This window comes from Cervus elaphus, chromosome 14 (genome assembly GCF_910594005.1).
Source record: "Cervus elaphus chromosome 14, mCerEla1.1, whole genome shotgun sequence".
NCBI classification, from domain to species: Eukaryota; Metazoa; Chordata; class Mammalia; order Artiodactyla; family Cervidae; genus Cervus; species Cervus elaphus.
Genome location: NC_057828.1, coordinates 27,976,177 through 28,004,164, shown reverse-complemented (window position 1 = coordinate 28,004,164; position 27,988 = coordinate 27,976,177). Strand labels below are relative to the sequence as shown.

At 44.4% G+C, this 27,988-nt stretch overlaps 1 protein-coding gene across 2 annotated transcripts; it reads left to right on the top strand.

The window, feature by feature from the left end:
* The first annotated feature begins 1,125 nt into the window (after window positions 1–1,125).
* HHIPL2 (HHIP like 2) lies at window positions 1,126–27,093 on the top strand. Of its 2 annotated transcripts, none has more exons than XM_043923694.1 (9): window positions 1,126–1,803; window positions 6,188–6,840; window positions 7,695–7,838; window positions 9,858–10,186; window positions 11,689–11,815; window positions 16,524–16,669; window positions 22,347–22,428; window positions 25,412–25,494; window positions 26,186–27,093. In XM_043923694.1, exons 1-9 carry the CDS (start codon window positions 1,483–1,485, stop codon window positions 26,602–26,604), a joined length of 2,304 nt encoding a protein of 767 aa, XP_043779629.1. In that variant the 5' UTR covers window positions 1,126–1,482; the 3' UTR covers window positions 26,605–27,093. The 2 variants fall into 2 exon arrangements, with proteins under 2 accessions (XP_043779629.1, XP_043779628.1); XM_043923693.1 differs by having other exon boundaries at window positions 1,128–1,803; window positions 9,855–10,186.
* Window positions 27,094–27,988: the final 895 nt, after the last annotated feature.

Genomic DNA, 27,988 nt, shown 5'->3' with positions numbered 1-27,988 from the left:
GGTTGAGTTTTGGATTCTGTGTACTTCATCACACATTCAAGAAATATTTGTCAAAGGCCCATTATGTGTAAGGGACATGTATAAAGCAAAACTTGCTCTATCGTGTCCGGCTCTTTCTGACCCTGTGGACTGTACCTCGCCAGACTCCTCCATCCATGGAAATCTCCAGGCAACGACACTGGGCTGGATTGCCATTTCCTTCTCTGATAAAGCAAAATGTGTATTAGTATTCATCAGTGCTAATGTTGAAACACATGCTAAGTGAGGAGGGCTGCCCCCCCCCAAAAATACAGATTTGGCAAAAATAACCCAAATGTTCTGTGCTTCCTGATGAAACCATCCCAAAGAGTCCTTGCTGATGCCTTGTTTACACTAGGTGTGAACCTCTCCTTTTCCTTCACCATCTCCTCTTTTTTTCAGTTTTATTGAGCTATAGAACTATATGTTTAAGGTGTACAGCATAATAATTGGACTTCCATACATCATGAAATGATGCCCACGATAAATTGAGTGATGATCCATCATCTCATATAGATACAAAGTTAAGGAAATAGAAAAAAAAATTTTTCTTGTGATGAGAACTCAAGGATGACTCTTTGAACAACTTTCATATAAAACATATAGATGTTAATGTTATTTATCATATTGTATATTGCATCCCTAGTATTTGTCTTATAAGGAGGAAATTTGTACCTTTTGACTGTCTTTATCCAATTCCTCATCCCCCCCCCATAACCATAAATCTGATCTCTTTTTCTGTGAGTTTGTTTTTGAAGTATATTGATCTACATACAACACTATGTTAGTTCCTTTTACATAACATAGTGATTCAGTATTTCCATACATTCTAAAATGATCACCATGATAGTTATGACTCACCATCTCCTCTTGATTCGTGAAATGTCCTGTCTTCCTACCCCTCAGAATACACACCTTTCTGGGTCTCAGGAACTGCAGGGCCCCACTGCCTGCCCCACCTCGCCTCCGTCTTCCCGGATCCCCACCCCGGTTCCCCGTGTTGCTGTTGGCACGAAAGGCGCGCTGGATCACCGCCTTCCAGTGTGCTGTCCAGGACCACGTCATGTGTGCTGTTCTTGGAGATCATGATTGCTTAGCTTGGGAGCGGGGCTGTAAACAAGGTGGGAATTTCCCATAGGAATTCTTTGCAGTTTTAATAAACTCAGTTCATCTGCCGTGGACTTCACTGTACCTTTCTGCCGGCACCTGGATAACTACACTGCCAGCAGGCTGTACCAGTTTCCTGTTTAGGGGACTGGAAGGGACCGGACGCTGCTCACTGCTTTCACAGGAGACAGCGGTCCAGCTCCCAGAAGGTACATGGCTCAGAAACCACCTCAGTGAACCTTCAGAGGAGAGAAGAGAAGGAAGGAAGAAAAACACAGCGGGGGCGGGAGTGAGGGAACCAGCCCAGAGCAGGAAGCCAGCCTGAGGAGGCAGTAGCCGGAGTGTCCCTAGGGCAAGATGCTCAGAAGTTCCATTCCCAGGGGTGGTTGGAGTTGGAGGACCCCTTGGCTCCTTACCTCTCCTCGAATTTTCTGTCTCAGCCTCATAGTCTTGTTGGGCCTGGTAGGGCTGCTGCAGGGACACCCCCAGTGCCTGGATTACCGGCCCCCCTTCCAGCCCCTCCAGCATCTTGAGTTCTGCTCTGATTATGAGTCCTTCGGCTGCTGTGACCAGCGTAAGGACCACCGCATCGCTGCCCGGTACTGGGACATCATGGAATACTTCGACCTAAAGGGCCACGAGCTGTGCGGCGGTTACATTAAAGACATCCTCTGCCAGGTAGGCCTGAGCAGGAGCCCAAGGGAAGGTGAGGGGGCCAGCTTTGGAGGCTGGCTTCCAGCCCCAGCTGATAGGATGCTGGGATGGCTGGTGAGGGTCTTGGGGGGAGGCTCTTTGGGTGCCCAGCCCTTGAGAGAGACTCACCTGTGGCTGCCTTCACCTGGGGCTTTGGGCTCTGGACCGGCACACTGAGGTGGAATTTGATTCCTAAAGCTCTCCCTCTGGGGTTCTGCAGGCCCTGGTGTATTATTCACAGAGCTCTGGGGACAGCTGCGGTCTGGGACCTCCCTGCAGGGCTCTGAGAGCTGCGAGCTCCCGTGGGTACTCACGGAGCGTGTGGACGGAGTGGTGGCATCCGTTGGGATGCAGTCCTCGGCTGGGTCATTTGCACCAGGAGCTCTCTGGTGTGATGAGGGGGGCTCTCCCCAGCTTTCCAAACCTGGCCTGGGAGAGCTTCAAGCTGCTCAGTGGCAATTACTCAGAGGTTCTGCTTCTTCCAGCTCTCTAGTGGCCAAAACCCACATCCCTGGCAGACATCACCTCTGTAGGGCTCAGCCTGAACCCATGTCGGATGCTGGCTGCGGACACTGACTTTGTGGGAAGAGGGGGTCGGGGTGCTGGAGAGAGTCTAGTTGGAGGGCAGATGAAAGAGGCTGCCATGAGGAGGAGCGCTCCAGTGATGGGTTGGGGGTGAGACAGTAAATCCAGGCAGATTGGAGACCCTCCCGGGCATGTCAGCGCAATTACTTGGCTCTCCCACTATGATCCCAGAGCCAGCTGGCCACTCCACCTCCCCGTGAAGTGAATGGAACAGAACCCAGCCCAGAAGCCAGCCACCTGGGGAGGCATCGCCCCGGGCTGTCCTCTCTCACCTCGGGCTCCACCCTTCAGCTGTTTCCTAGAGAATTAACTCTGGGATAACCATCTGGGCAGAAGCCCGGCTCTTATGAGCAACGCTGAGACTCCATTTCTGAATGAAGTCCCCAGATGAAAATGTCTCCTCCCTCCCTCCTTCCTTCCCCTTCCCTATTGCATGAGGTTTCAGAAAGCCAAATTCAGCAGCTCTCCTCTTTCAGGGATTTGAGGGATAAGAATAACCTACGCATCTCCATAAAGGAAAAGAATGTGAAAAAGAATATACGTATGCATAACTGAATCACTTTGCTATAGAGCAGAAATTAACACAACATTGTAAATCAACTATGCTTCAACAAAATTAAAAACAGGAAATACCCTGGCGGCTCAGTAGTAAAGAATCCGCCTGCTAATGCAGGAGACACGGGTCCAGTCCCTGATCTGGGAAGACCCTACATGCCGCAGAGCCGTCTCCGCACCACAACTATTGAGTCTGTGCTCTAGAGCTGGGGAGTGGAGACTACTGAGCCCACGCACCCTAGAGCCTGTGCTCTGCAACAAGAGAAGGCACAGCCGTGAGAAACCTGCACACCACAACTAGAGAGTGGCCCCCGCTCTCGGCAGCTAGAGAAAAGCCTGTGCAGCAAGGACTCAGCACAGTGAAAAATAAGTAAATAATTAAAAAAAAATGAAAAGCAAAACAAAAACAATGACTTACATGCATCTGTTAATATTTATTAAAATTCACAATTTAAATTTCTTCTCCCTCTTTCTTCCCCAAATTTGTAGTATGTTCCCAGCAAGGATTCTGCAGGCAGCTATTAGGACCCCCATTTTACTCATGAGGTTTTTTTAAAAATAGCATTTATGTATTTAGTTGCGGCATGTGGGATCTAGCCATGACCAGAGATCGACCCCAGGCTCCCTACACTGGGAGCGGGGAGTCTCAGCCACTGGACTACCAGGGAAGTCCCAGAATTAGGAGTTTCGGTAGCTCAGCTGGTAAAGAATCCACCTGCAATGCAGGAGACCCCAGTTCGATCCCTGGGTTTCAAAGATCCCCTGGAGAAGGGAATGGCTACCCACTCCAGTATTTTGGCCTGGAGATATTCCATAGACTACTATCCGTGGGGTCGCAAAGAGTCGGACATGACTGAGTGACTTTCACTTTCACTATCAAGGTCGAAGAGCGCCGCACAAATCCAGAGGCTCAGGCTCCAAGTCTCGTGCCCTTTTGATCACACCATGCCAAAGTCGACTTACAACAGCCCTGGCCGATCCACTAACTGGTGCCCTGACCTGGGGCAAGCATAAGCTCCAGCAGGACAGCGACTTTGGGCATCTCACTGTCAGCAGCCCCAGTGCAGAGGACAGTGCCTGGCACCTAGGAGAGATTGTTCCTGGGCCTTTGTTTTCTAAGACGGAAATGATAGTTCCTGAGCTGATTGAGTAGAGGCAACTGTGCAGATTCTAAATGATGCCTAACAGTGTGCCGTGCGGGTGGTTACTTGTCCACAGCCTCCTCTGTTCCCGGGTATTTCATCCTCACTTTTGTCTTCCGTCCCTCTTCTTTCCATTCCCCAGAACTGGACAGGTCAGTCAGGTGGGACTCAGAGCAGTTCATCTGGCTTTTTGTCAGCAGCTCTGATAAGTCTCCTAAATGGAAACAGCTCTGGGAGAGATGCTGTGAATCCCTGGGCTCGCTCTTCTGCTCTTCCCGATAAAAGTCTGCTGCTCTGCAAATCTGCAATCAGGGTTGAAATAAGAAAGAATGGGGAACTCAACCTATCTGAGAAATGCTGCTGATCCCTCTCTTAGGTGATGAGAGAACAGATGTGAATGAGACAGCCCTGGGCCAGCAGGTGCCAGGGGAGGCGTCCATGATCAGAAGTAGGTTCCAGAGTAGACACGGCCCCAGCCACCCCCTTTAAACTGGCCTTTCTGGGCTTCCTTGGTGGTCCAGTGGTTAAGAATCTGCCTGCCAATGCAGGGGGCATGAGTTCAATCCCTGGTCCAGGAAGATTCCACACGCAGCAGGGCAACTAAGCCCATGTGCCACAGCTACTGAGCCCACGCACCTTCGAGCCCGTGATGAGAGAGACACCTCCGCAGTGGGAAGTCCACGCACCACAACTAGAGAGTAGCCCCTACTCACCCAACTAGAGAAAAGCCCACGCAGCAACAATGAGGACCCAGTGCAGCCAAAAATGAACAAAACAAAGCAAACAAAAACGAGCCTTTCTTACTTTCCTGATCGCAGTTGCCTCTGCCTTTCATCGCTATTGAAAGTTGACTGTCAGCCTACAATATTCTATTTTCCTCCTAGAAAACACTATGACTTAGGGAGGTCTGACTAATGGGTACTCCTTTGTTCACAGTCCTTGTATATTTGTAAAGAGCAGTTGTATGGCCCCATAGCCACAATTTAAATTTTTGTAGCTCCCAGCGTGGCTCTGTGTATATATTAAACACTTTAATATTTTTAATAAATAAGGGAAGAAATCACTATATGCCTAATCTCTGGGGATGATACATTGCATGTCATTTTGATAATTTTAGTTTTAAATTATAACATATTTTGAATGGAACTTCCCTAGTAATGGTTGGGACTTTGTTTTTCCACTGCAGGGGGTACAGGTTCCATTCCTGGTTGGGGAACTAGGATCCCATACACTGCACATCTACACAGTGTGGGAAAAAATTTTTTTAACATATGGAAAAGCACAGAAAAATTAACATGACAGATTCTGGTGCCTCAGATGTAAAGAATCTGCCTGCAGTGTGTGAAATGTGGGAGACCCGGGTTCTATCCAGCATCGGGAAGATCCCCTGGAGAAGAGAACGGCAACCCACTACAGTATTCTTGCCTGGAGAATTCCATGGACAGAGGAGCCTAGCAGGCCACAGTTCATGCGGTCACAGAGTCGGACATGACTTAGTGACTCACACAGATCCAATACTGAGATTCAGCAAACGTAAAACTTCTGCCACGCTGATTCAGATATGCATAAAGAAATTAAATCTTACAGATACAGCACTTATAATTAAAAAAAGGGAAAGATGGAGACATTTGGTACTACCTCTTTTTTTTTTATTAAAAAATTGATCATTTAACAAAACTCTATATGTCAAGAACAAAGTTATAGTAAATCCAAGAGAATTTTTCCCCCTTTCTGCTTTCCAGGAGCATTAACTGGGTAGAAAATGTGGGTCCCAAAGAAGAGCTTTCTTTTTCAGTAGTTGGTAACATGAGCTCCAGAATCCTGGTTCTTCCCCAGACCTGTTTCCCCTCTTTTTGCTCAAAACATGAAGGTGATTAGAACATCCACACAGGTATGACTTTAAAAAATTAAAATAAGTATATTGCATCAAGAGGGAAATATTTTTGTAATAAAATCAAAGTGAAGTCAAGGTTTAAAAACTCTTAAAAAAAAAAAAAAAAAAGGTCAAGTCCTTGAAAAGAGAAAAATTGATTCCAACCCCACTATGGCCAGTCTGCCTGGGGGCTGAGGTTGCTCTTCTTTTCCAGGAGTGCTCGCCCTACGCAGCCCACCTCTACGACGCTGAGAACCCGCGCACGCCCCTCCGGAACCTTCCTGGCCTCTGCTCCGACTACTGTTCTGCATTCCACTCCAACTGCCACTCCGCCATCGCCCTGCTGACCAATGACCGCCGCCTCCAGGAATCCCCTGGAAAGGATGGCACACGCTTCTGCCACCTCCTCAACCTTCCCGACAAGGACTACTGCTTCCCCAACATCCTGAGGAGAGACCATCTCAACCGCAACCTAGGGGCGGTGGCCGAGGACCCTCGGGGCTGCCTGCAGCTCTGCTTGGCCGAGGTGGCCAACGGGCTGAGGAACCCGGTCTCCATGGTCCACGCTGGGGATGGCACCCACCGCTTCTTCGTGGCCGAGCAGGTGGGGGTGGTGTGGGTCTATCTGCCTGATGGGAGTCGCCTGGAACAACCCTTCTTGGACCTCAAGAGCCTCGTGCTGACCACCCCCTGGATTGGGGACGAGAGAGGCTTTTTGGGGTTGGCTTTTCATCCCCGATTCCGCCGCAACCGGAAGTTCTATATTTATTATTCATGCCTGGGCAAGAAGAGGGTAGAAAAGATCCGGATTAGTGAGATGAAGGTTTCTCGGGCTGATCCCAACAAAGCTGATCCCAAATCAGAGAGGTGAGGCATACGCATGAAAATCTGCAACTGTGTGCTGTGTTACAAAATATATGCCAGTCGGTGCTCAGAGATGAGACAGTGGAACTTTCCTGGGTTTAGATCTACTAGCTTATAATGATGACAAGAGTCATTGCTGATTAGTGGGTTAACCCAAGTTAGAATCTTGAGTGGATGGTCTTCATAACTATAACCACCCATCTTTAGAATTACCTAGAACCATGCTTGCTTGATTTTATAGAGGCTAAGCAAAGGCCAGAGGCCATGAGGGTTTGAGAAATGATTTTAGATAATATCCACATTAAATATAACAGTAGCCTCTGATTATTGTGTGACCATTAGATCTCAGGCCTTTTATCTTGAACATGGGAATTCCTATCCTCACCGGAAAGCTTGACACAAAGTAATTAAGCCTGGTCAGATGAAGGGCCCGGCTCTAACCGACCCTAGGCTCATGCTTTTTTGCTGCACCATTCCACCCTTTTTTCCTACTCCATTCTGCCTTGTCTCGCTTTTCCCATACAGACAGGTTTAGAGATTGAAAAGAGCATGAAGAAGTGATAGACTAACCCCTGCTAGATTGTCCAAAGGAAGGGACTGGGGGTTCTTGTAGAGCAGAGAGTAAGGCTGAGCACTAGAAAAGGGTGATGATTACCCTGCTGTGTCTACAGCTTGTGAAGTCAGGATGTGAAAGAAAAATGATCCATGACGGAGTCATACTAGGAAGCAAGGGGTGTCCCAGAGCTGCTGAGCTACCTGTTTTGTGGTCCTTGGCTGGCTTGGACCAGTCATTTCTGGATGTCTCAAGAGGATGCTATATCAGCTTTCATCAAAGCATGGTTTCTTTTTCCTTTCAGGGTCATTTTGGAGATAGAAGAACCAGCCTCAAATCATAACGGTGGACAACTTCTTTTTGGCCTAGATGGCTATATGTACATATTCACTGGGGATGGAGGACAGGCTGGGGATCCCTTTGGCAAATTTGGAAATGCTCAGAACAAGTAAGCTGGATGCAGGCCTTCCCTGGTGTAATGTTTTTGCTGAGATGGAATTTGCAGAGGGTCAAACCCAACTCATTTACTGCAAGATGTAGTTTCTTCTGTTGACACAATGGGAAGAACATTTGGTTTTCTTTTCTTGTTTTTTTTTCTTAATATTTACTTGGAACATTTATTTATTTGGCAACCTCGGGTCTTATGTGGGATTGTTCACTGCAACTCTCAGTCTCTCTAGTTGCATGTGGGCTTAGTTGCCCCGTGAAATGTGGGATCTTAGTTCCCTGACCAGGGATCAAACCTATGCCCCCTGCATTGGAAGGTGGATTCTTAACCATTGGACCACCAGAGAAATTCTGTCCTCTACTTTTCAGGCATAATGTATTTTTATAATTAATATTATGGATGTTCAACATGACTCTCAGAGGGCCATATAAAGATGAATTCAAGATTTTTAATATATATGAGCAGGACATTATTTACTATGCCATGATCTGACCATCTAGTTCAATTCAGCTCAACAATGTTATTGATTACTGTGTTCCAGGCACTGTGTCTCATGTGAAGATACATGAGTAGTTAGTTAATGAGGCTAACAGAAGCAACAACAATGTATATTTGTTGCTTACTTGGTGTCCAATGCTATTCTAAATACCTTATGTTTATTTGAGCACATAATTCTGACAGCCACAAGGGCCAAAATTTTAATCTCTTTTCTTGGTTGATGTATTCCCAGCCCCTAGAATAGTGCCTGGCAATGGTGTCATGCCATAAATACATTTGGAATGAATGGATCCTATGAAGTATAGGTATTATGATAGCCATTTTACAGACAAGATAATAGAGGCGGAGAGGAGTGAAGTAATCTATCCAAGGTCACACAGAGAGTAAGTGGCAGAACCAAAATTCAAACTCAGACAATCCAGAGAGGCTATGCCATCTAGAGGAAGGTCACGTGGTCCTTCTGCCCTTTGTACCCAGCAAGCACGTGGCTCTCATTATCCCTAGTAATAAAAATATTAGGGTTGATAATAATAAAGAGGTTGCATTTGTTGAGTGCTGACTGTATGTCAGAAACTGCACGACATGCTATATGCACACTAACTCATTTAACCCTTACATCGCAACCACACTGCAAGATAGTGTTACTCTCCCCTGCTTTACAAAGCAGGAAACGGAGGCTCAGAGACCACAGTCATCAGCAGACCTGCTCAAAAGCCTCTGTTCTTTCTACTGACCACGTTGTTACATGAGGAAGAATAGAACCACCCTCCTTTAAAAAATTCATAGTATTAGACCAAACCTGAGAGAAACCACCCCATTATAAAAGCAGAAAAATTGAAGCTGCAACTTGCTCAGGGTCACACGGACCAGGACTACATCAAACGTTTGCCTAGTAGTTCTCTTTGAATCAAAAATTGGAAAGTCTTAACTATATATATATATATATACACACACACACACATATATGTGTGTGTGTGTGTATGTGTGTGTATATTATCTCCCCATGTAATTCTTGGTTTTCAGTTGAGATCCACTCTCAGTAGACTCTCTTGGGCCATCTCCTCTAGTTCTGAGATGTTTTATTTTATTTAGAATACGTAACCTGAGATCCACTCTCTTAAAAAATTTAAGTGTGCAGTACAGCATTGTTAATTGTGGGGAAAATATACAGTCGGTCTCTGGTACTTACTACTCTTGCATACAAATGGCCAACAGGTACACGAAAAGGTGCTCAGTGTCATTAATCGTCAGGAAAATGCAAGTCAAAACCGCAGTGAGATATCACCTCACACCTGTTAGAATGACTATCATAAAAAATCAAAGGACAAGTGTTGGCAGGATGTGGAGAAATTTGAGCCTCTGTATACTGTTGGTGGGAATGCAAAATATACAGTGCAGCAGCTATGGAAAACATTATGGAGACTCTTCAAAGAATTTTAAATAGAACTAGCATATGACCCAGCAATCTCACATCTTCATATTTCTCCTGTTCCTGTTTTTTGGCCTTCTTCCTTTCAGAAGTTCCCTGCTGGGGAAAGTGTTAAGGATCGATGTGAATGGGGCCGGCTCAGGCGGCAAGCGGTACCGAGTGCCCGTGGACAATCCATTTGTTTCTGAGCCAGGGGCCCATCCCGCCATCTACGCCTACGGGGTCAGAAACATGTGGCGCTGTGCCGTGGACCGAGGGGACCCCGTCACGCGCCAGGGCCGAGGTCGGATGTTCTGTGGGGACGTGGGACAGAACCGGTTTGAAGAAGTTGACATCATTGTTAAAGGTGGAAACTATGGCTGGAGGGCAAAGGAGGGGTTTGCATGTTACGACAAAAAGCTCTGTCAAAACGCCTCTTTGGGTAAGTGAGGAGCCCTCATTTCTTGAGTGAATGGAATGAGCTGCGGGTGGAGATGGGAGAAGAAAACCTGGGACTGGCTTGCGCTGCAGGTCATTACAGTGCCTTTGTCTGTCTCCTGTGGAACCGTGCTGTCAGAGTGGCCCTCTAGACAGTGGCACCTGAAACTCTGGGCATTTCTCGTTAACTAATGAATTGAATCCTGGGTGGATTGGGGGTGTGGTGGGATTGACCTAGGAATCTATATTCCAAGTAAGTTACTCACATGATTTTCAGGCATACAATTTTGAACCATCCTCAAAGGAATATAGGTGGCTGTATATTTTTATTTGGAACTGCCACTGAAATGATATCCCATATATGGTCCCTAAACATCAGCAATCAAGGTATGCTTTAGAAACTCCATCTGGCTTAAAATTCTGATTTTCTGACTTTATCACCATTGCTTGGTCTTTTTGTCCTTCTGTTGCTGAACTCAGGTTCGGTTGCTTGTTACTTAGGAATCCAATACTGAGAGACAAGTGTTGACTGCAAGGAAAAATAGCTTTACTGAGGAAGCTGGCAACCCTGGGGAGAATGTGGACTTGTGTCCCAAAGAACCAATTTCCCCTTGTTAATCAGGGGAAGAATTTTAAATGGGAGTTTCAGGGGCATATAGGTGGAAGGAGAGAGCTATGTAGGACAGGACAGCCATCTCTGACACTTTTCTTGAAATTGGTCATGCGGGGTGGTCTGATCAGTTATCTTGGTTGTTTTAAGTATAGTTAATCTTTATTTCCAGGGTTGCTTTGTTTCCATTTCCTAGAGGCCAGTTCTTGGAACTGGAAGATGGAGCAGTTTATGTTATGGCTACAGTCTGGCCATCATGTAGTTAACTTCTTCCACCTGGTGGGAGTTTCATTATAATACTGCTCAAAGGACATGGCTCAGTATATATCTATAGACTCTGAGGAGGAATTAAAGGTCCTTGATTTAGTTTAATGACTAAATTATTTTTATTTTGTTCTGTTTGACTATTTTCCTTGCTTCTGTATTTTTTCATTCCTCTGATTAAATTTATTCTTTGGCTAAAGTTTTCCTACAGACAAAGGGTAGGCGGAGGACAAGGGATGGTCTGTCCTGAGAAGGTCTCATAGGGTCCTGCTCCGTTACACTAAGTTTCAAAGCAGTCATCCAGGTCCTCACAATATTCCAAATCCTATACCTGAGTATCTGCCATATTGACCTGGGGGAAAAATTTAAGGGTATGGATTTCCAGGTCACTGCCCCACAGGTGGGGGAACTTTAGGTTTCCTCTCTGCTTTCTGAGGCCAGTCAAATGGGAAGCTCACAAATATGGCTGGTCTGTTGAGAAGATAAACATGATTTGCTTGGCTTTCTGTCCTCCCAAAGACCAAGAGATGAAACATTCTCCACTCGGCAAGGCAATTGATTTTAAAAACTGCCTTCTTCCTCCTTGAAGCTCCCAGGTTTAGCTATGACACTTTCTCCTTGTTCCTGGACAGACGATATTCTGCCAATCTATGCTTATGGCCATGCAGTGGGCAAGTCGGTCACTGGAGGCTACGTCTACCGTGGATGTGAATCACCAAATCTCAATGGTCTCTACATCTTTGGGGACTTCATGAGTGGGTAAGGAAGGATTGATGTCCCCTCTCTCTTTTTCAACATTTTAATTGGAGTACAAATTGCATATCACAACATCCAATGTCTTAACAGTGTGGCTATATAGTTTTACAAATGTATACCCTTGTATTAAGACTAATCGTATCAAGATGAAGAACATTTCTGTCACTGTAGAAAGTTGCTTCTTGCCTATTGCCTGTCAGTACATCGGACCTTTTTCCCCACCGCCCCCACATTAGCCAGAGATAACCACTCTCATCACAGATGCTTTTCCCATTGAATAATGTCTGTGAAATTTGTGAATGCTTTTGTACGTATCAGTAGTTTGTCTCTTTTATTGCTTTGTAGCATTCAATTGCATGAATATGCCTGAGTTTATTCATTTATTTTCCTGTTGATGGATGTTTTGGCTGTCCCCAGTTTGGGGGGATTGTGAATAAAACTGCTGCAAAGCTTTGTAGTTTTCAGTGTAAAAGGTCTTGGACATCTAAGTATTTCATAGTGTTCGATGTTATGTTGAATGTTGCTATATATTATATATACATATATACATACATATATATATATAAAACAAGTATAATATATATTCAACATATATATAACATATATATTAATTCATAACATGACTAATTTCTTATTAGTTCTAGTGACTTTTTTGTTTATTCTATTGGATTTTCTATGTAGAAAATAATTTCGCTATGAATATGGATACCTTTATTTTTTTTTCCTGGATTGGAAGCCTTTTATTATTCTTTTATTGATTTGTTGCTTCATTTTAACCTTTAGTACAATGTTGGATAGAAGTGAGGGAAAGCATTCGACTTTTTACCAATAAGATAGATGCTGTCAGCTGTGTTTTGTGTATGCCCTTTATCAGATTGAGGACATTTCCTTCAATTCCTAGTCTGCTGAGAGTTTGTATTAGGTACGATGTTGCATTTTGTCATATGCGTCTTCGCATCCAGTGAGAGAATCATGGGGCTCTTTCATTTTTAGTTTGTTAATATGGTGAATTGCACTGGTGGATTTTTTCTTTTAATCACTAAAGAAATCTTGCATTCCTGGAATAAAAATATCACTTGGTCATGTTGTATTTGATTAATATATTGTTTTTGTTTTAATATATTGTTGAATTCAACTTGCTAATGTGCTTGGAATGTTTGCGTCTGTGTTCACGAAGAAACAGATGAGCTGTAGTTTTCCTTTCTTATAATACCTTTGTCAGATTTTGGCCTCAGGTTAACGTGAGCTTTGTAAAATGAGTTAAAGAGTATTTCCTTTTCTTTAATTATCTGGACTAATTTGTGTAAAACGTGTTTCTTCCTTCCAAATGAAGCCATCTAGATCTGATGTTTAATGGTAGATGACCATTTTAATGGTAGTTGGGCCCTGTTTTTTGATCCATTCTGACAATCTCTATCTTTTAATTGGTACCTTTAGACCACTGACATTCAAAGATATTATTGCTATGGTTGAAATGATATCTACCATACTCACTACTCTTCTATTTTTTGATATTGTTCTTTGTTCCTGCTTTTGCTTCTACTCTTTTCCTGCCTTTTGCAGATTTAATTGAACATTTTATTTGATTCCATTTTCTCTCCTTTGTTAGCATACTGATCATACTATTTTTTGAAATCTTTTTTTAAGGAGTTGCTTAGAGTTTGCCATATACATTTACAACTAAGCTAAGTCAGTCCACTTTCAAACAACATGACAAAACTTCATGGGTAGCCCGTAGTTTGTAATAATAAAATAATCCTACTTCTTCCTTTTTGTCCCTTATATCATTGTTGTCATTCATCTCACTTATATATAAGCATATATAATAATTATAACAGTGATATATAATAATTATTAACATAACATTTTATAATTTAATAATACTGTTACTTTATATATAAGCATACAAAATTAAATACATTGTTGCTATTAGTATATTGAACTAACTTCTATCTGTTAGACCAGTAAAGAATAAAAAAAATAAAAGTTTTGATTTTTACCTTCATATATTCCTTCTTTGCTACTCTCCTTTCTTTATATAGATTTGAGTTTCTGACTGATATTATTTTTCTTCTCTCAAAAGAACTTCGTTTAACATTTCTTGCAAGGTAGATGCACTGGCAACAAATTCCCTCAATTTTTGTTTGTCTGAGAAAGTCTTTATTTGTCCTTCATTTTTGAAATATAATTTCACCAGGTACAGGTTGGTGACTTTTTTCTCTAAACACTTTAAATATTTCACTCTGCATTCTTCTTGCTTGCATGGTTTCTGAAGAGAAGTTTAACATAGCTTTTATTTTTGTTCTTCTATGCTTAAAGTGATGCCCCCTCCCCCCCAGCTTCTTTTGAGATTTTCTTTATGTCTGATTTTCTGTAGTTTGAATAAGCTATGCCTATAAGTAATTTTTAAAGAATTTATCCTGCTTGGTATTCTCTGAGCTTCCCAGATTTGTGGTTTGATATCTAACAGTAATTCTGGGAAATTGTAAATAATTATTGTTTCCAATATTTCTTCTCTTCTCTTTCTTTTCCCTTTTATATTCCTGTTATACTTATGTTACAACTTTAGTAGTTGTTTCACTTTTCTTGGATGTTTTGTTCTTTCTTTTGGTCAGTCTTTTTTTCTCTTTGCTTTCCAGTCTGGAGGTTTCTATTGAGATATTCACAAACTCAGATTCTTTCTTCAGCCATGTCCAGTCTACTAATAAGCCTGTCGAAGCATTTTTTATTTAAATTATGGTGTTTTTGGTCTCTAGCATTTCTTTTTGATTCTTTCTTAGAGTTTCCTTATTTCTGCTCACATTGTTCTTGCATGCTGTCTGCTTTGTCCTTAAGAGCCCTTCACATATGAATCATAGTTGTTTTAAATTCTGAATCTAATAATTCCAACATCCCATGCCACATCGAAATCTGGTTGTGATACTTGTTCTGTTTCTTCAAACTATGTTTTTTCTGCCTTGTAATTTTTTTCCTGGTTGCCAGATATGATGCACTGGGTAAAAGAAACTGCTGTAAATTGGTCTTTAGCAAAGCAGTGGTGATGTGTGGGGGAGAGGAAGTGTTCTAGTCTTATGATTAGGTCTGAGTTTTTTAGTGAGCCTGTGCCTCTGGACTGTGAACTTCATCAGTGTTTCTCAGAAGCCCTCCTGCCTCCATACACATTTAGGTGGGACAGGATGGCTAGAGTTGGCTAGAGTTAGGTACTTCCTTTCCCCAGGTCTGTGAGGTTCTGATAAAATCCTGGCAGGTTAGTCTCTGGTTAGTTTCTCCTGAGGACAGACATTTGATAAGAGAAACAGAAAGCACTGGTGTATTTCAAAATGATTCCTTTCCCCCTCCTCCTGCTGGAAGCACAAGCAGATTTTTCCTGATATTTATTTTGGGAAACTGGTCAAGCTCCTGGAGGTAAAACTCACAGAAGTGTGGGGACCCTGGATGACTGGGCACCCCTGTCTAACTCACGCTTTGCCCATATGGAACTTCTAGCAATTTGTCAATTACAGGTTAGGTTTTCCAACCCCAGAACTGATACCCGTGAAGGTTTGTGCTTGTGGTTTTCTGTAAGTTGTGATTCTCTGTATCTGCCTGCTTGTCTCTCCAATGTAGGGGGCAGTGGTTTTCCCTGTGACCTCACTTCTCTTATGAATCTAAGAATAATTCTTGATTTTTCAGTCTTTTGCTTATTTTAGGATGGTGTGCCAACTTCCAAGCTTCTTACTTGCTGGACCAGAAACCAGAAGTCCTCTGAAGTGTTCCTTGTGGAGTCTTTTAAATACAAATTCAGTTTCTTTAATAGATATAGGCTTGTTGTCGTTTAGACGCTAAGTCGTGTCTGACTCTTTTTGACCAATGAACTGTAGCCTGCCAGGCTTCACTGTCCATGGGATTTCCCAGTCAAGGATATTGCACTGGGTTGCCATTTCCTTCTCCAGACACAGGCTACTCAGCTTGTTTCTTTCTGAGTGAGTCTTTGTAGTCTGCCTGTCAAGGAATTTGTCAGATCTTTGGGATTTAATTGTTCTTTATGTTTTTGCCATAACTTCTACCCACCATTTCACCCCCACACATAACAGATATGCAGTGATTTTTAATTGAATCATATGCACTAGAATTACCGGGGGTTGAGCATCTCTGTTTCTATAAAACTTTTCAGCTGATACCCCTGGTTACCCAATTTTCTCTCCCTTTTCTTCTAAAAACCTTCTTTTAGTTCAGATAGATGACAGTGGAATATGAAGTAACATCTGCTACTCTACAGACATAACAGTAATAATAGCTACTGGTTTTGAGTCCTTACTATATGCTAAGCACATTGGTAATATATGAATATTTACATATATTATCTTATTTAACCTTAACAATTCTTGCCTATAGTAAATTCTCTTACTATCCACCATTTTATAGATAAGAAAACTGAGGCTTAGAGATGATAAGCAACTAGCCAGCTAATAAAAATTAGTCTTTTGTGGTGGTACAACCTTCACAGGACACCAAACTTCTCTTATAATAGCAAATGAACTTCCCCATCTAGGGCAAGAGGGTGTCAAAAAAGAGAAGTAGCTTTTTTGATTCCTAAGGGAGGTTAGTTATTGATCTCCTATGGGAGACCCAGTCCTAGTATTCCAGGATTCCCAGATTCTAGGAGGAAAAAATATATCCTGCTGGGTAGAAATATGGATTCCTAAAATATAAGGTTTTGCTTTTCATCTAGTCGACTTATGGCTTTGCAGGAAGATAGAAGAACCAAGAAATGGAAGAAACAGGACATTTGCCTGGGCAGCACTGAGTCCTGTGCCTTCCCAGGGCTGATCAGCTCACATAGCAAGTTTATCATCTCCTTTGCTGAAGATGAAGCAGGTAACAAATGTTCACCGTTTATTGTCTTTCTGGTTACTGGATCTTAGATAATCACAGACATTGTAAACTGAACATTTATGTTGTTGTTTAGTTGCTAAGTCATGTTTGACTGTTTTGCAACCCCGTGGACTGTAGCTCACCAGGCTCCTCTGTCCATGAGATCTCCCAGGCAAGAATACAGGAGTGGGTCACCATTTCCTTCTCCAGGGGCTCTTCCTGACCCAGAGATCAAACTTGCGTCTCCTCCTTGGCAGGTGGATTCTTTACCACTGAGCCACCTGGGAAGCCCTAAACATTTGTATAATAATTATCATTGCTGTTGTTATTATTACTCTTATTATTTAAATAGAAACTACCACTTCTCCTATTTTCACTATCGGCCACCTTTTATAATGAACTGGATACTGTTCTAGGCACTTCACATTTTAAAATCTTATTTAGTAATCACAACACCCCCATAATGTGATTATTTTGCTTATTTTACCAGTGAGGAAACAGACTGACTATGCCAACTTATCCCTTCTTGGCTGGCTTACAGCTCACTGTGCAAGTAGTCCAAGGTCTGCACTCCGATGTGTTCAGTCCTTTGACTATGAAGGAGGCGCTTGTGCTCTTCCTCCCTAATTCTGTTCTAATTTGTGATAATACAAATGTAGACAGAGCCAACAGTAGGTATTTATCCTGCTGGTGTTGCCTGGGAGAAAGTACCTCTGATGATCAGCCACTGGCTGGGCTGGACTCTTGCTGATCCTGCCCAGAGTTTGTTAGGCAACTTCTGTGAATGAACAAAGGAGAATTTCTTTCTTGAGAGATCTGGGAAAAGGGTAGACAGCTAGGTAGGAGGCTACACACTAGAGCCATTAGGCGTATGTTAAGGGCATCAGCAGAGCAAGGCGTTTGTGCACATATGAGAGAGAGGTAAAGGGAAAGAGACAGGGATTTAGCGCTAATAAATATTCACTCTGTGTTGACTTATATGGGTGGGATGGTGGGGGTGGGAGGAAGATTCAAGAGGGCAGGGATATACATACACACACACACACACACATATATATACACATACATACTTATAGCTGATTCACAGCTTCCCTGGTGGCTCAGACATTAAAGAATCTACCTGCAATGTGGAAGATCCGACTTCAATTCCTGGATTCAGAAGATCTCCTGGAGAAAGAAATGGCAATGTACTCTTGCCTGGAGAATTCCATGGACAGAGGAGCCTAGTGGGCTACAGTCCATGGGGTTGCAAACAGTCAGACATGACTAGGCGCCCCAGGCTTTCACTTTCATAGCTGATCCATACCGCTGTGCAGCGGAAACTAACATGACATTGTCAAGCAATTATATTCCAATTTTAAAAAATATAAACTAAAAGGGATAACCGACAAGGACCTACTGTTTAGCACAGGGAACCCTGCTCACTGTGGTAGCCTGGATGGGAGGGAGCTTAGGGGAAGATACATGCATATATGTGTATGACTGAGGCCCTTACTGTTCACTGGAAACTATCAATACTATTAATTGGCTCAACACCAATATAAAACAAAAAGTTAAAACAAAACAAAAAAATCCCCATACAAAACAAACAACAAAAAAATAAATATCCTCAAATTTTGCACTCAGAAAATGAAGTTTTAATTTGAGCTTTATATAAGTTATGTGTCATTTTGAAAGTTAAAGGTTTATTTTGTTTACATAAGTGGTGACAAGGCCTGTGATCCTTCTGGTGTTTGGCATTGCATCTAGCCATGCTCTGAGGCATGGAAAAGAACAAAATGATCTATTAGGGGTCCCTTCCAGACACAGGACTCTCTACAAGGGTTAACCAGAGCCTTGATGGTTTCTTCAATGTTTGGTTTCTTTCCACGCTGAGCCACGGGTGGCTGTACCACAGCTTCACTTGAGTGGAACATAAAGAAAGCCAGTCAGCAGCTGCACCCTTCCTCTCGGCTAGCTTATGTTTTTTTAAATTATTAACTAAAAAAATTTTTTTTGTCCATGCCATATGGCATATAGGATTTTAGTTCTCTGGCCAGGGATCAAACCTGCACACCCTGCATTGAAAGTGAGGAGTCTTAACCACTGGACCGCCAGGGAAATCCTCAAATAGCTTGTGAATAGATAGTTTGAGATGAATATTTTATAGAAGCAGATGATATTTTGGAAAATTTAAGCATTCTTAATAGAGAAAAGTCTTTGTGAGTTCCAAATTGGAAGTCCAAACATACGAAAAAGGGGCGAAACCACAGGCTGGCACATTCAGTGGAAAGTGGATGATGTAAATGAATGTCAGCCACAGGCCATGATGGGGCCTCTCCCCTGCTGGTGCCCCAAGGAGGCTGGAGCCCCAAGAGCCTGGAGACCCCTGGAGGGAGCCTGCCCGGGGCCCCTGGGCTGCCACATTCTGTGGCTTGTTCCTTTTCAGGAGGCCACAGAAAAGCCAGGTCTTGGTGGTTTGGTTTGTTGAGCCCATTGACTTCTTACAGGAGAAAACAAGGCAGTTTTTGAACACCACTCAGTACATCTGGCAAACAAAAGTGTCCTTGGCTGAATTTGATGCAGTGGACTTGCCAAGGTGTTCCCAAGCCAGACTTTGTCCAAGGGCAGCCCTAAAACCAGGGTGGCTGTTCCCAAGGCAAGTTATTTCCTTCAGAGTTGCATGCTTTTATATTTTTTGCAAATGATTCAGATTTTCTGCGTGTGTCATAGTCTTTCCCATTATTGACATATTTAGAACCGAGTGTGATAAACCCCATTTTAGTTGTACCAGAGCTCTGCCTTCACTGTTGCTACAGTTATTTCCTGACTCTTCCAGCCGACAGCTGGCACAAGTAAACGAGTGAGTAGATGGAGTGAATGGTGGGTGTGGGGCTGTATGCTGAGTTCTGATGGGCTGGGTTTCTGAACATCAGTCACTGAAGCACATTCCCAAGAGGGCTGGCTGAGGTCATAATGATTGCAGTAAATTCATATTGCATATGTTTTGCTTTATATAGCCTGTTACAGTTTTTTGGTGTGTTGTTCTTACCCTAAAATGTAGTTCTAAAGGGGCTTCCCAGGTGGCTCAGTGGTAAAGAATCTGCCTGCCAATGCAGAAAACATGGGTTCGATCCCTGGGTGGGAAAGATACCCCCTGGAAGAGGAAATGGCAACTCATTCCACTATTCTTGCCTGGAAAATCCCACGGATGGAGGAGCCTGGCAGACTACAGTTCATGGGGTCACAAAAGAGTCAGACACGACTTAACGACTAAGCAACGACAACACTTTAAAAATGTCAGTTAGACCCTATAGATGAAATTCACTTCTAGCATTGTCTTCTAAAAATATGATAGGAAGCCTATGGCATGTTTAGGATATATAATTTACATGAACTATAGTCATGTGTAGGGAATATGCAGCAACACAGGGTTTCCAATTCTTTTAGACCAGAAACTGCATGGTTTGGAGGCACCCGTGCCCAAGAGTGACCTGTGTACATGTTGGTAGACAACTCATTTATCTCATGTCAACATTACCTCGGATGAGGTGATGGTTTTTAATCAGAGGGGCCAACTGGCTCTAGGGAAATGTTTGTGCTAACTCCTCAGGCCCCCACCCCCACCACCCCTTACAAGGGGAAGATTATAGCGTCAGTCCACAGAACCAGTCTATCAGGCAGCTGTTTCGTTGTATGCAGGGCTCTGCAAAGAACATTAGCCTCACACTCGGCCCGAAACAAATATTAGTCACTGTTCACCACAAATTCAAGGAAGAAGATTGTTTAAATAGCCCAGAGCCCATTTAAAGCTCTAGGTTTTTCCAATTTGTACCTTGGTAAGATATTTCCTTCCATAAATTGAGAGGGCTTGCATGAAGCACACAATAGCAAAAGTATTAAATCCAGGGTGGTAGGACAAACATTGTACCAGGCTCAAAAAACTATCACAGTGAATAGAGACACAAGGAAGTAAGAGGAACTGCTGATGATTGAACACTTTCTCACTTAATACCTAATAATCAGGGGAGGTATTGTTATCTCCCTTTTACAAAAGAATAAATAACACGAGGGTTAGCCAGCTGGGGAAGTTGCCCAGGACAATACAGATAGTAACGAGTGTTATCAGAATTCAGACTCAGATTTATCTAGCTGAAGTTGGGCACATAAACCCTTCACTGTCTCTCATAGAGAACTGTGAAACGAGGTGGAATGAGGTACCTACTCTGAGACGGGAGTGGTGTTTTTTGGAGTTCAAACAGGAGAAAATGGGAGGAAACAGGGGCCCTTGTGAAAGAAATGAAGGGAACAGTGGGTGGAGGTGATTTCTGCAGGGTGTGGAGAAGACCAAGTTGAGGGGCTGAGGAGTGAGGGGAAGATCATGGGAAACAAGGAAGCCAGGACTGAAAAAGGTGGAGCTGGAGGACAGAGTGAAGAGGGGGGCAGGGAGCAGGGGCTAATGCACTAAAGAAGGGTTGAGTGAAAGTCGCTCAGTCATGTCCGACTCTTTGCGACCCCATGGACTATATGGTCCCTGGAATTCTGCAGTCCAGAGTACTGGAGTGGGTGGCCTTTCCCTTCTCCAGTGGATCTTCCTGACCCAGGAATCAAACGGGTCTCCTGCATTGCAGGCAGATTCTTTACCAACTGAGCTATCAGGGAAGCCCTAAAGAAGGGGTAACAAATAGTCTGTTGGATTGCAAGGAGATGAAACCCATCAATCCTAAAGGAAATCAACCCTGAATATTCACTGGAAGGACTGATGCTGAAGCTCCAATACTTTGGCCACATGATGCGAAGAGCTGACTCATTGGAAAAGACCCTGATGCTGGGAAAGATTGAAGGCAAAAGAAGACAGGGGCAGCAGAGGATGGGATGGTTGGATAGCATCACTGACTCAATGGACACAAGTGTGAGCAAACTCTGGGAGATGGTGAAGGACAGGGAAGCCTGCCGTGCTGCAGTCTATGGAGTTGCAGAGTCTGACAAGACTTAGTGATTGAATGACACTGGCCAAAATGATTGTTTGGATTTTTCTGTAAGATGTTATGGAAAGCCTGAATGAACTTTGACCAACTCAATAATAAGTGGTCTTCAGCCTGTAGCTCACCTGTCTCTGGGTTTCACAGAGAATCCTTATCAGTATTGAAGAGCTGGGGAGGGAGAAGGAGACTCACTGAGGTGAAGTTTCTGAAAGCAAAGTGGTGATAAATGAGATGAAAAACCTTTGGCTTATGGAACGTTATGGGCTTCCCAGGTGGTGCTAGTAGTAAAGAACTTGCCTGCCAATGCAGGAGATGTAAGAGACGCAGGTTTGATCCCTGGGTCAGGAAGATCCACTGGAGAAGGAAATGGCAACCCACTCCAGGATTCTTGCCTGGAGAATCCCATGGACAGAAGAGCCTGGTGGACTACAGTCCATAGGGTCACAGAGTGTCGGACATCACTGAAGTGACTTAGCACGTCAGCAGAAACGTGCCCCTGTTGGGTGACACTCTGAGGCGGTCTGGGGGCTGAGATGGACTTTCTCCTTGGGGAGCTCACAACCCTTGAGGCCTCGCTGTCAGGTGGGACTCTGGAGACCCCTTCCTGGGGCTCATGTATTTCAGGGCCACCACCGCCTGGTGATGATTTTCTGCACGTCTAGCTGTCTGGGCCCAGCCTTGTGTCCTGTCCTGATGGTCTGTTCCTGTTTTCTCAGGGGAGCTCTACTTCTTGGCCACCTCTTACCCCAGTGCCTATGCACCGCACGGATCCATTTACAAATTTGTTGACCCATCAAGGTGAGATTTGGGTTCCTTTTCTTCTCAAGTGATTTGAATTAGTCCTTATCTCCATGGCAGATCAGAAAGACAGTCTTCACTCCCCAAGAATGACTATCAATAGAAGTGATCAACAAAGCAAATCTTTGCTTTAGATTCAAAGCAGATTGGACTGATGAAAGTGTAGGACAGTTATGGAATATTTGGGAAATGAGCTCTTCATGGCTGAAAATGAAGATCTTGAACCTTTATAGGATGACTAGTTGTAGACCTGTAGCTCCTGTCTTGTTTTTTTTTTTTTTTTTTTGGCCACACTGTGCTGCATACTGGATCTTAGTTTCCTGACCAGGGATTAAACTTGCACAGTGGAAGCGTGGAATCTTAACCACTGGATTGCCAAGGAAGTCCCTTGTTTGTTTGTTTTTTTAAAAATATGCTTCTGGAAACTTCTGTCTGGGATCATCTGACGGTGGTGTACAACTCTGACCACCTGGGTAAATATTGCTGCCCTTCCGTGGCTTGGTCTTTGGCAAATACAGTTGGCCCTCCATATCCGTGGGTCCCATGTCGGTAGATTCAACCAACCTCGGACCAAAAATATTTTGAAAACTTCTGGAAAGTTACAAAAAGCAAAAGTTGAATTTGCCATGCTTCAGCAACAATTTCTGTAATATTTGCAATTGTATTTACAACTAATTGCATAGCATTTGCATTCTTAGGTAATGTGAGTAATGTAGAGATGATTTAAAGTATATGGGAGGATGTGTAGGTTATATGCAAACACTCCATCATTTTATATAAAAGACTCGAGCATCAGTGGGTTTTGGTATCTGCAGTGTCTTGGACCCGTCCCAGGAGAGTCCCGGAAGCAGCTGTATCTTCAACTGTTAGGTTTCTCTGTGTCTCCACCTGACTGTTTCTAGAATTCTGCGACAGCACTTATTCACTAGGTGGACCCTATGGTGTGTAACTCTGCTTCTCTGCCCACCTCCCTCGGGGACTAACCAACCTCCACTCATCTGGCAAAAGCCAAATTACAGCTTCCCATTTGTGAGGTGGTTGAGTGTGCGTCCCTATCTGTCCCTGGGAGAGTGATGCAGGGTATCCATCCCGAGAGCTCTGGGCAGTGCACTGGATTTATTAACATCTCAAGATTCTTACCCAAAGCAAGAAAGTCTCCCCACAAATCAGCCTGAAGGTAGACCTGCCAAGGATGACTTCCCTTGAGGCTTACGTTACCATATCTGGGGTAGTTATTCAGAGGACATTTGGCAGCTCAGTCCAGCTACTGGTGAGGGCTGAGAAGCCTAGCCTAGCTCAGTTCCTCTTGGCAATAGGGCTCCCTTTAGGTGTTCTCAGAAGTTCCTGGAAGGGGCTTTGTCCTTGAGATTGTGCCTGGGGGCTCTCCCGTTGGGGGGGCAGGGTTGCCAGGGTGAATTAGAGACTGCGCTGTCTCCACTGCTGGGTCTCCTCCATGCAGATCTCCGTGTTCCAGGGATGGAGCAAACCCAGGATCTTTAAAGTGCTTCTGGTGACTGACCGAGACTGTGTGGGGAGTTTTCTGCTTTTAATCAACAGTTTTCCTGTGTGAATCCCTTCTTCTTTCCTCTGAAAGTTTCCTGATTAGATTAGGGGATAATTTAGCTCACCTCTGGCAGCATGAGAGGTCAATCATAAACAACTGTTTTATGAGGTGGCACTTCCACCTAGAAGACATTGACATTTATCGAGGCATTTCTGTGTCCCAGGCACCGTGCTGGGGGCCATGCATGCAGGCTGATATTCAATGCTGACAGAATCCTAGCGAGGCAGGGTAACACCCTCAATCAACAGATTACAGTAACAGCCTTACTACTTTCACTCACTTGCCTGAGGTAGAGCTAGTTAGAGGGGCCAGAGGATGGGAACACATCCCTCTTTCTGGATCAAAGTCTTTTCAACACCTCCCATTCAGTTCAGTTATAATGATGACTTGAATTATAGAGACTTAAAAAAAAAAAAAATTCTGTAGCAATGCATCCCGATTCTGCTGTTTTCATTCTTCAGCCCATCTTTGCACTAAATGCACCCATCCCAGCTGGGTATGAATGCTGAAAGCTGGGTATGAATCTTGGCTTTGCTACCAATTAGTTGGAAGTGCTCCTAGTCTGCAAAGCCCCTCTTATTTCAGAAGATGCACTCGGGGGACAGCAGTGTAAGAATCAAAATACTAGGAGGCAGAGGGGCTGGCGTTACTTAAGGGGCTGCGCCATGAGTATCTGAAGAGATTTTCCTTAAAGGGAATCGCCACTACCATCAGACCAGAGGCAGAGCGTTGTTCTCATCACCATCACTACCATCATCACCCACAGAGCGTTTGTATGTGCCGACCACTGCTTCAAGTGTTTTTTAAAATCTCATTTAAAAAACAGTTTAGGACTTCCCTGGTGGTCCAGTGGTTAAGACTCTCTGTTTCTACTGCAAGGGGCATGAGTTCAATCCCTGGTCCCCTCCCCTGGTCCCCAGGTCAGGGAAGTTCCACATGCCACACAGTGTGGTGAAAAAAACAAACCAGCTCCCACCCCATAGCAATAAAAACAAAAACAAAAAATAAGTTATCCATTCATCACTTATGGTGTGCCAAGTACACAGGTTTTAGTTAATCCTCCCCATCTCCCTGTGAGGATGGTGCTGTTATTTTTTCTACGTTAATATTTGTGAAAATTGAAACTCAGCAAGGCTTACTTGCCTGTGGTCCCTAGGACTTGAACCCTGTTCTCTGTGGCCATGCCCATGCCAACCCCCTCCCTACACTGTCCCCCAAGGGTCTGCAGTGTCCCTGTGATGCCCGTGTCCTTCCTCCTCTCTACCTGAGCTCATTGAAGATTCCCTGCTTCATCTGTCCCATCCCTGTGGGGAGGGGAAGGCTGACCTCAGTCCTTACACCTCTATACCTGTGGGTGACCCCGATTTCCTGGTTCCATCCTCAGAGTCTTGTGTCCTCACTTTTTCCATCTCCTTTCAGGAGAGCACCTCCAGGCAAATGCAAGTACAAACCAGTGCCGGTGAAAACCAAGAGTAAGCGGGTCCAGTTCAGGCCACTCGCCAGTGAGTGCACGTTTGTCTTTAGGCTCAGGCCTTGGCATCACGGCCCTGGCTACAGTGCCCCGTGCAAACAGCTGCCATCCCGGGGTGGCAGGTCCTCTTTTCTCACCTAAGGCTTATCCTCTGGATGAGGACTATAACCTGCGGCTCAGTCTGTGTGTCTTGGTTGTGCACCAGGGGGAACACAGGCTGCCCTTCATTCATTCGTTCATTCAATCATTCATGTATTCGTTCTTTCTTGTAGTACTTTGCAGCAGGCCTTGTGCTAATCCCTGGGGATAGATACACCAGTAACTTGACCAAGAGGAGTGTAGAGCCAAAGGAGAGGGGGGCAGGGAGTGCAGGCACGTGAAGAAATAAAAGAACACTGAGATTCTGGCTAGAAGGAGGTCCAGGGATCTGAGAGGGCCCCTGAGAGTGAGGAAAGACCTCTTCCTTGGGGTAGGGTGGGGAGTCAGGAAAGACTTTTGGGAGAGAGGTGGTGTCTTAAGGGCACTGTTCTACAGATACGCATTACTGGAGCGGCCCCATTACAAAACTCTTTTATTTAGATCAAGGCCAGGAATTAAACATATTAATTTCAAAAGAATTTATATTCAAGAACCCTCAAGTGGGCATAGGATTCCTGGGTGGCACTTTCCTTACCGCTGCTTTCCAGGACTCATATTTCTCCTAAATTAATGCTCATTTCCAGAGATGGTCTTGGACTTGCTAAAGGAGCAGTCTGAGAAAGCCGCTAGAAAACTGTCCAGTGCGACTTTAGCTTCCAGTCCAAACCGGGCCTCATCTCAGAAAGACTCCTTCAGGAAGCCAGCTTCTCCCACAAGCAGCCGGAAGACATCTCCAAGGCCTGGTGCAAAGAAGAGAGCCAGGGCGTGGTCCCCAGGCTCCCAGGGGAAGAGGAAAGGGATCCCCAAACGCCCTGGTGGCAGAACCAGGCAGGCCGCGCGGCAGAGACGAGCTGGCAGAAGTCTCCCTCCGCCTCTTGGGTCGAGGTGGCCGCTCAGGGGACCAGAAGCATCTCACCACGTGGAAGCTGCTGCTGCTGCCGAACGTGACCTTAGACATGCGGGAAGCCAGGGGTGGAGGTGGGGGCCGGCAGAGAGAGCCTGAGTCGGGTGGCCGGGTTGTCCTCTCCCCGAGTCTTGCCAGCTGAACGGAGGCTCCTCATCTGCTTCTGCGGGGAGACCAATCCCCACCTGGCTGGGGCACCTGGATAATCACGTGCACTAATCTGTAAGCCTGCTTCAAATCCCGCTGCGTGTCCGTCTTGCTTTGTAAGTGCCGGTGGGCAGCAGTGATAATCAACACTGGCTCAAATGGACATATATCCTTTGAGCTCCTTGATGTTTGTCTGGCGTTAAGAAATCTGACGTGCCTCACCAATTTGCCTTAAGAACCATGTCTCTCCCATGCTTCCTCCCAGCTCTAAGAGGAGGCCTGTAGTGGCAAGTTTCCAAGGAGAACCTCTTCTAAAGTGGTCATCTCCTTTGCCCTCATTGAAGCTCAGGGTCTGAATAAGGGCAGGTCCTATTCTGTACCTCCGGCAACTGCTGTTTTTCTCTGGCAAATAGCATAATAAAGGTGATTCCTTTGTGCCTACCTGTTGTGTGCTAAGTTTATATACATTTTTTGAAACCTCAAAACTTTGCATCATGTGTGTGGCCATATAACTTATGTTGAAGATGAGAAAAGTGAGGCTTGGTGAGGCTAAGCGGTGTGCCCTAGACTGTAGCAGTGAGGGGACAGTCAACTGTTCAGCTGGACTTGAACCAATGCCCCGGTCTGCCTCCTGTGAACTTGCCTCCCTCTAGGGCCCCCAATGAGGATAGGTGACTTTTAACCAGGTATTTGAGGAATGAAAGCACTAAGAGAGGAAATGATCCCTGTCTTCAAGAAGTTCTCCAAGTTCTGCAAAGCATCCAGAACAGTAAAGACAATTTGACTTAAGCAGAACAAAACCAAAAATGCCAGGGTTGTTAAGGACTTTTAGAGGTCATGCGATTCCTGCTTCAGATGAGGTTGAACATAACCCAGACAGATTATTTTAGGCTTCCAAAGAAATAGATTCCATTTTTTTCTTTAGCAATCTCCATTCATAGGGTAACCTAACCTAATATAAATACACCAAACCTCTCTTTGAGTCTCTTTCTCTTTTTTCTTCTTTATTAAAGATGCAAAACGCTGGTCATCATTTTCTGAAGATAATTTTTAGATCATCTCTTAGCTATCTCGGCTTCCCAGTTGACTCAGTGGTAAAGAGTCTGCCTGCCAATGGAGGAGACACAGGAGATATGAGTTCGATTCCTGGGCCACGAAGATCCGCTGAAGGAGGAAATGGCAATTCACTCTGGTATTCTTGCCTGGGAAATCCCATGGACAGAGGAGTCTGGTGAGCTACAGTCCATGGGGTCAAAAAGAGTTGGACACAACTGAGTGACTGAGCATGCACCCACGCACGGATCTACCTGCCTTTACCCCATCTCATGGTTTTGCT

Excerpts from the sequence above, each read along its gene's own strand:
- HHIPL2 (XM_043923693.1), top strand. The coding sequence starts at position 1,483 with ATGCTCAGAAGTTCCATTCCCAGGGGTGGTTGGAGTTGGAGGACCCCT. Across the intron at positions 6,841-7,694 it reads GCTGATCCCAAATCAGAGAG|GGTCATTTTGGAGATAGAAG; the intron begins GTGAGGCATACG and ends TTTTCCTTTCAG. Across the intron at positions 10,187-11,688 it reads CTGTCAAAACGCCTCTTTGG|ACGATATTCTGCCAATCTAT; the intron begins GTAAGTGAGGAG and ends GTTCCTGGACAG.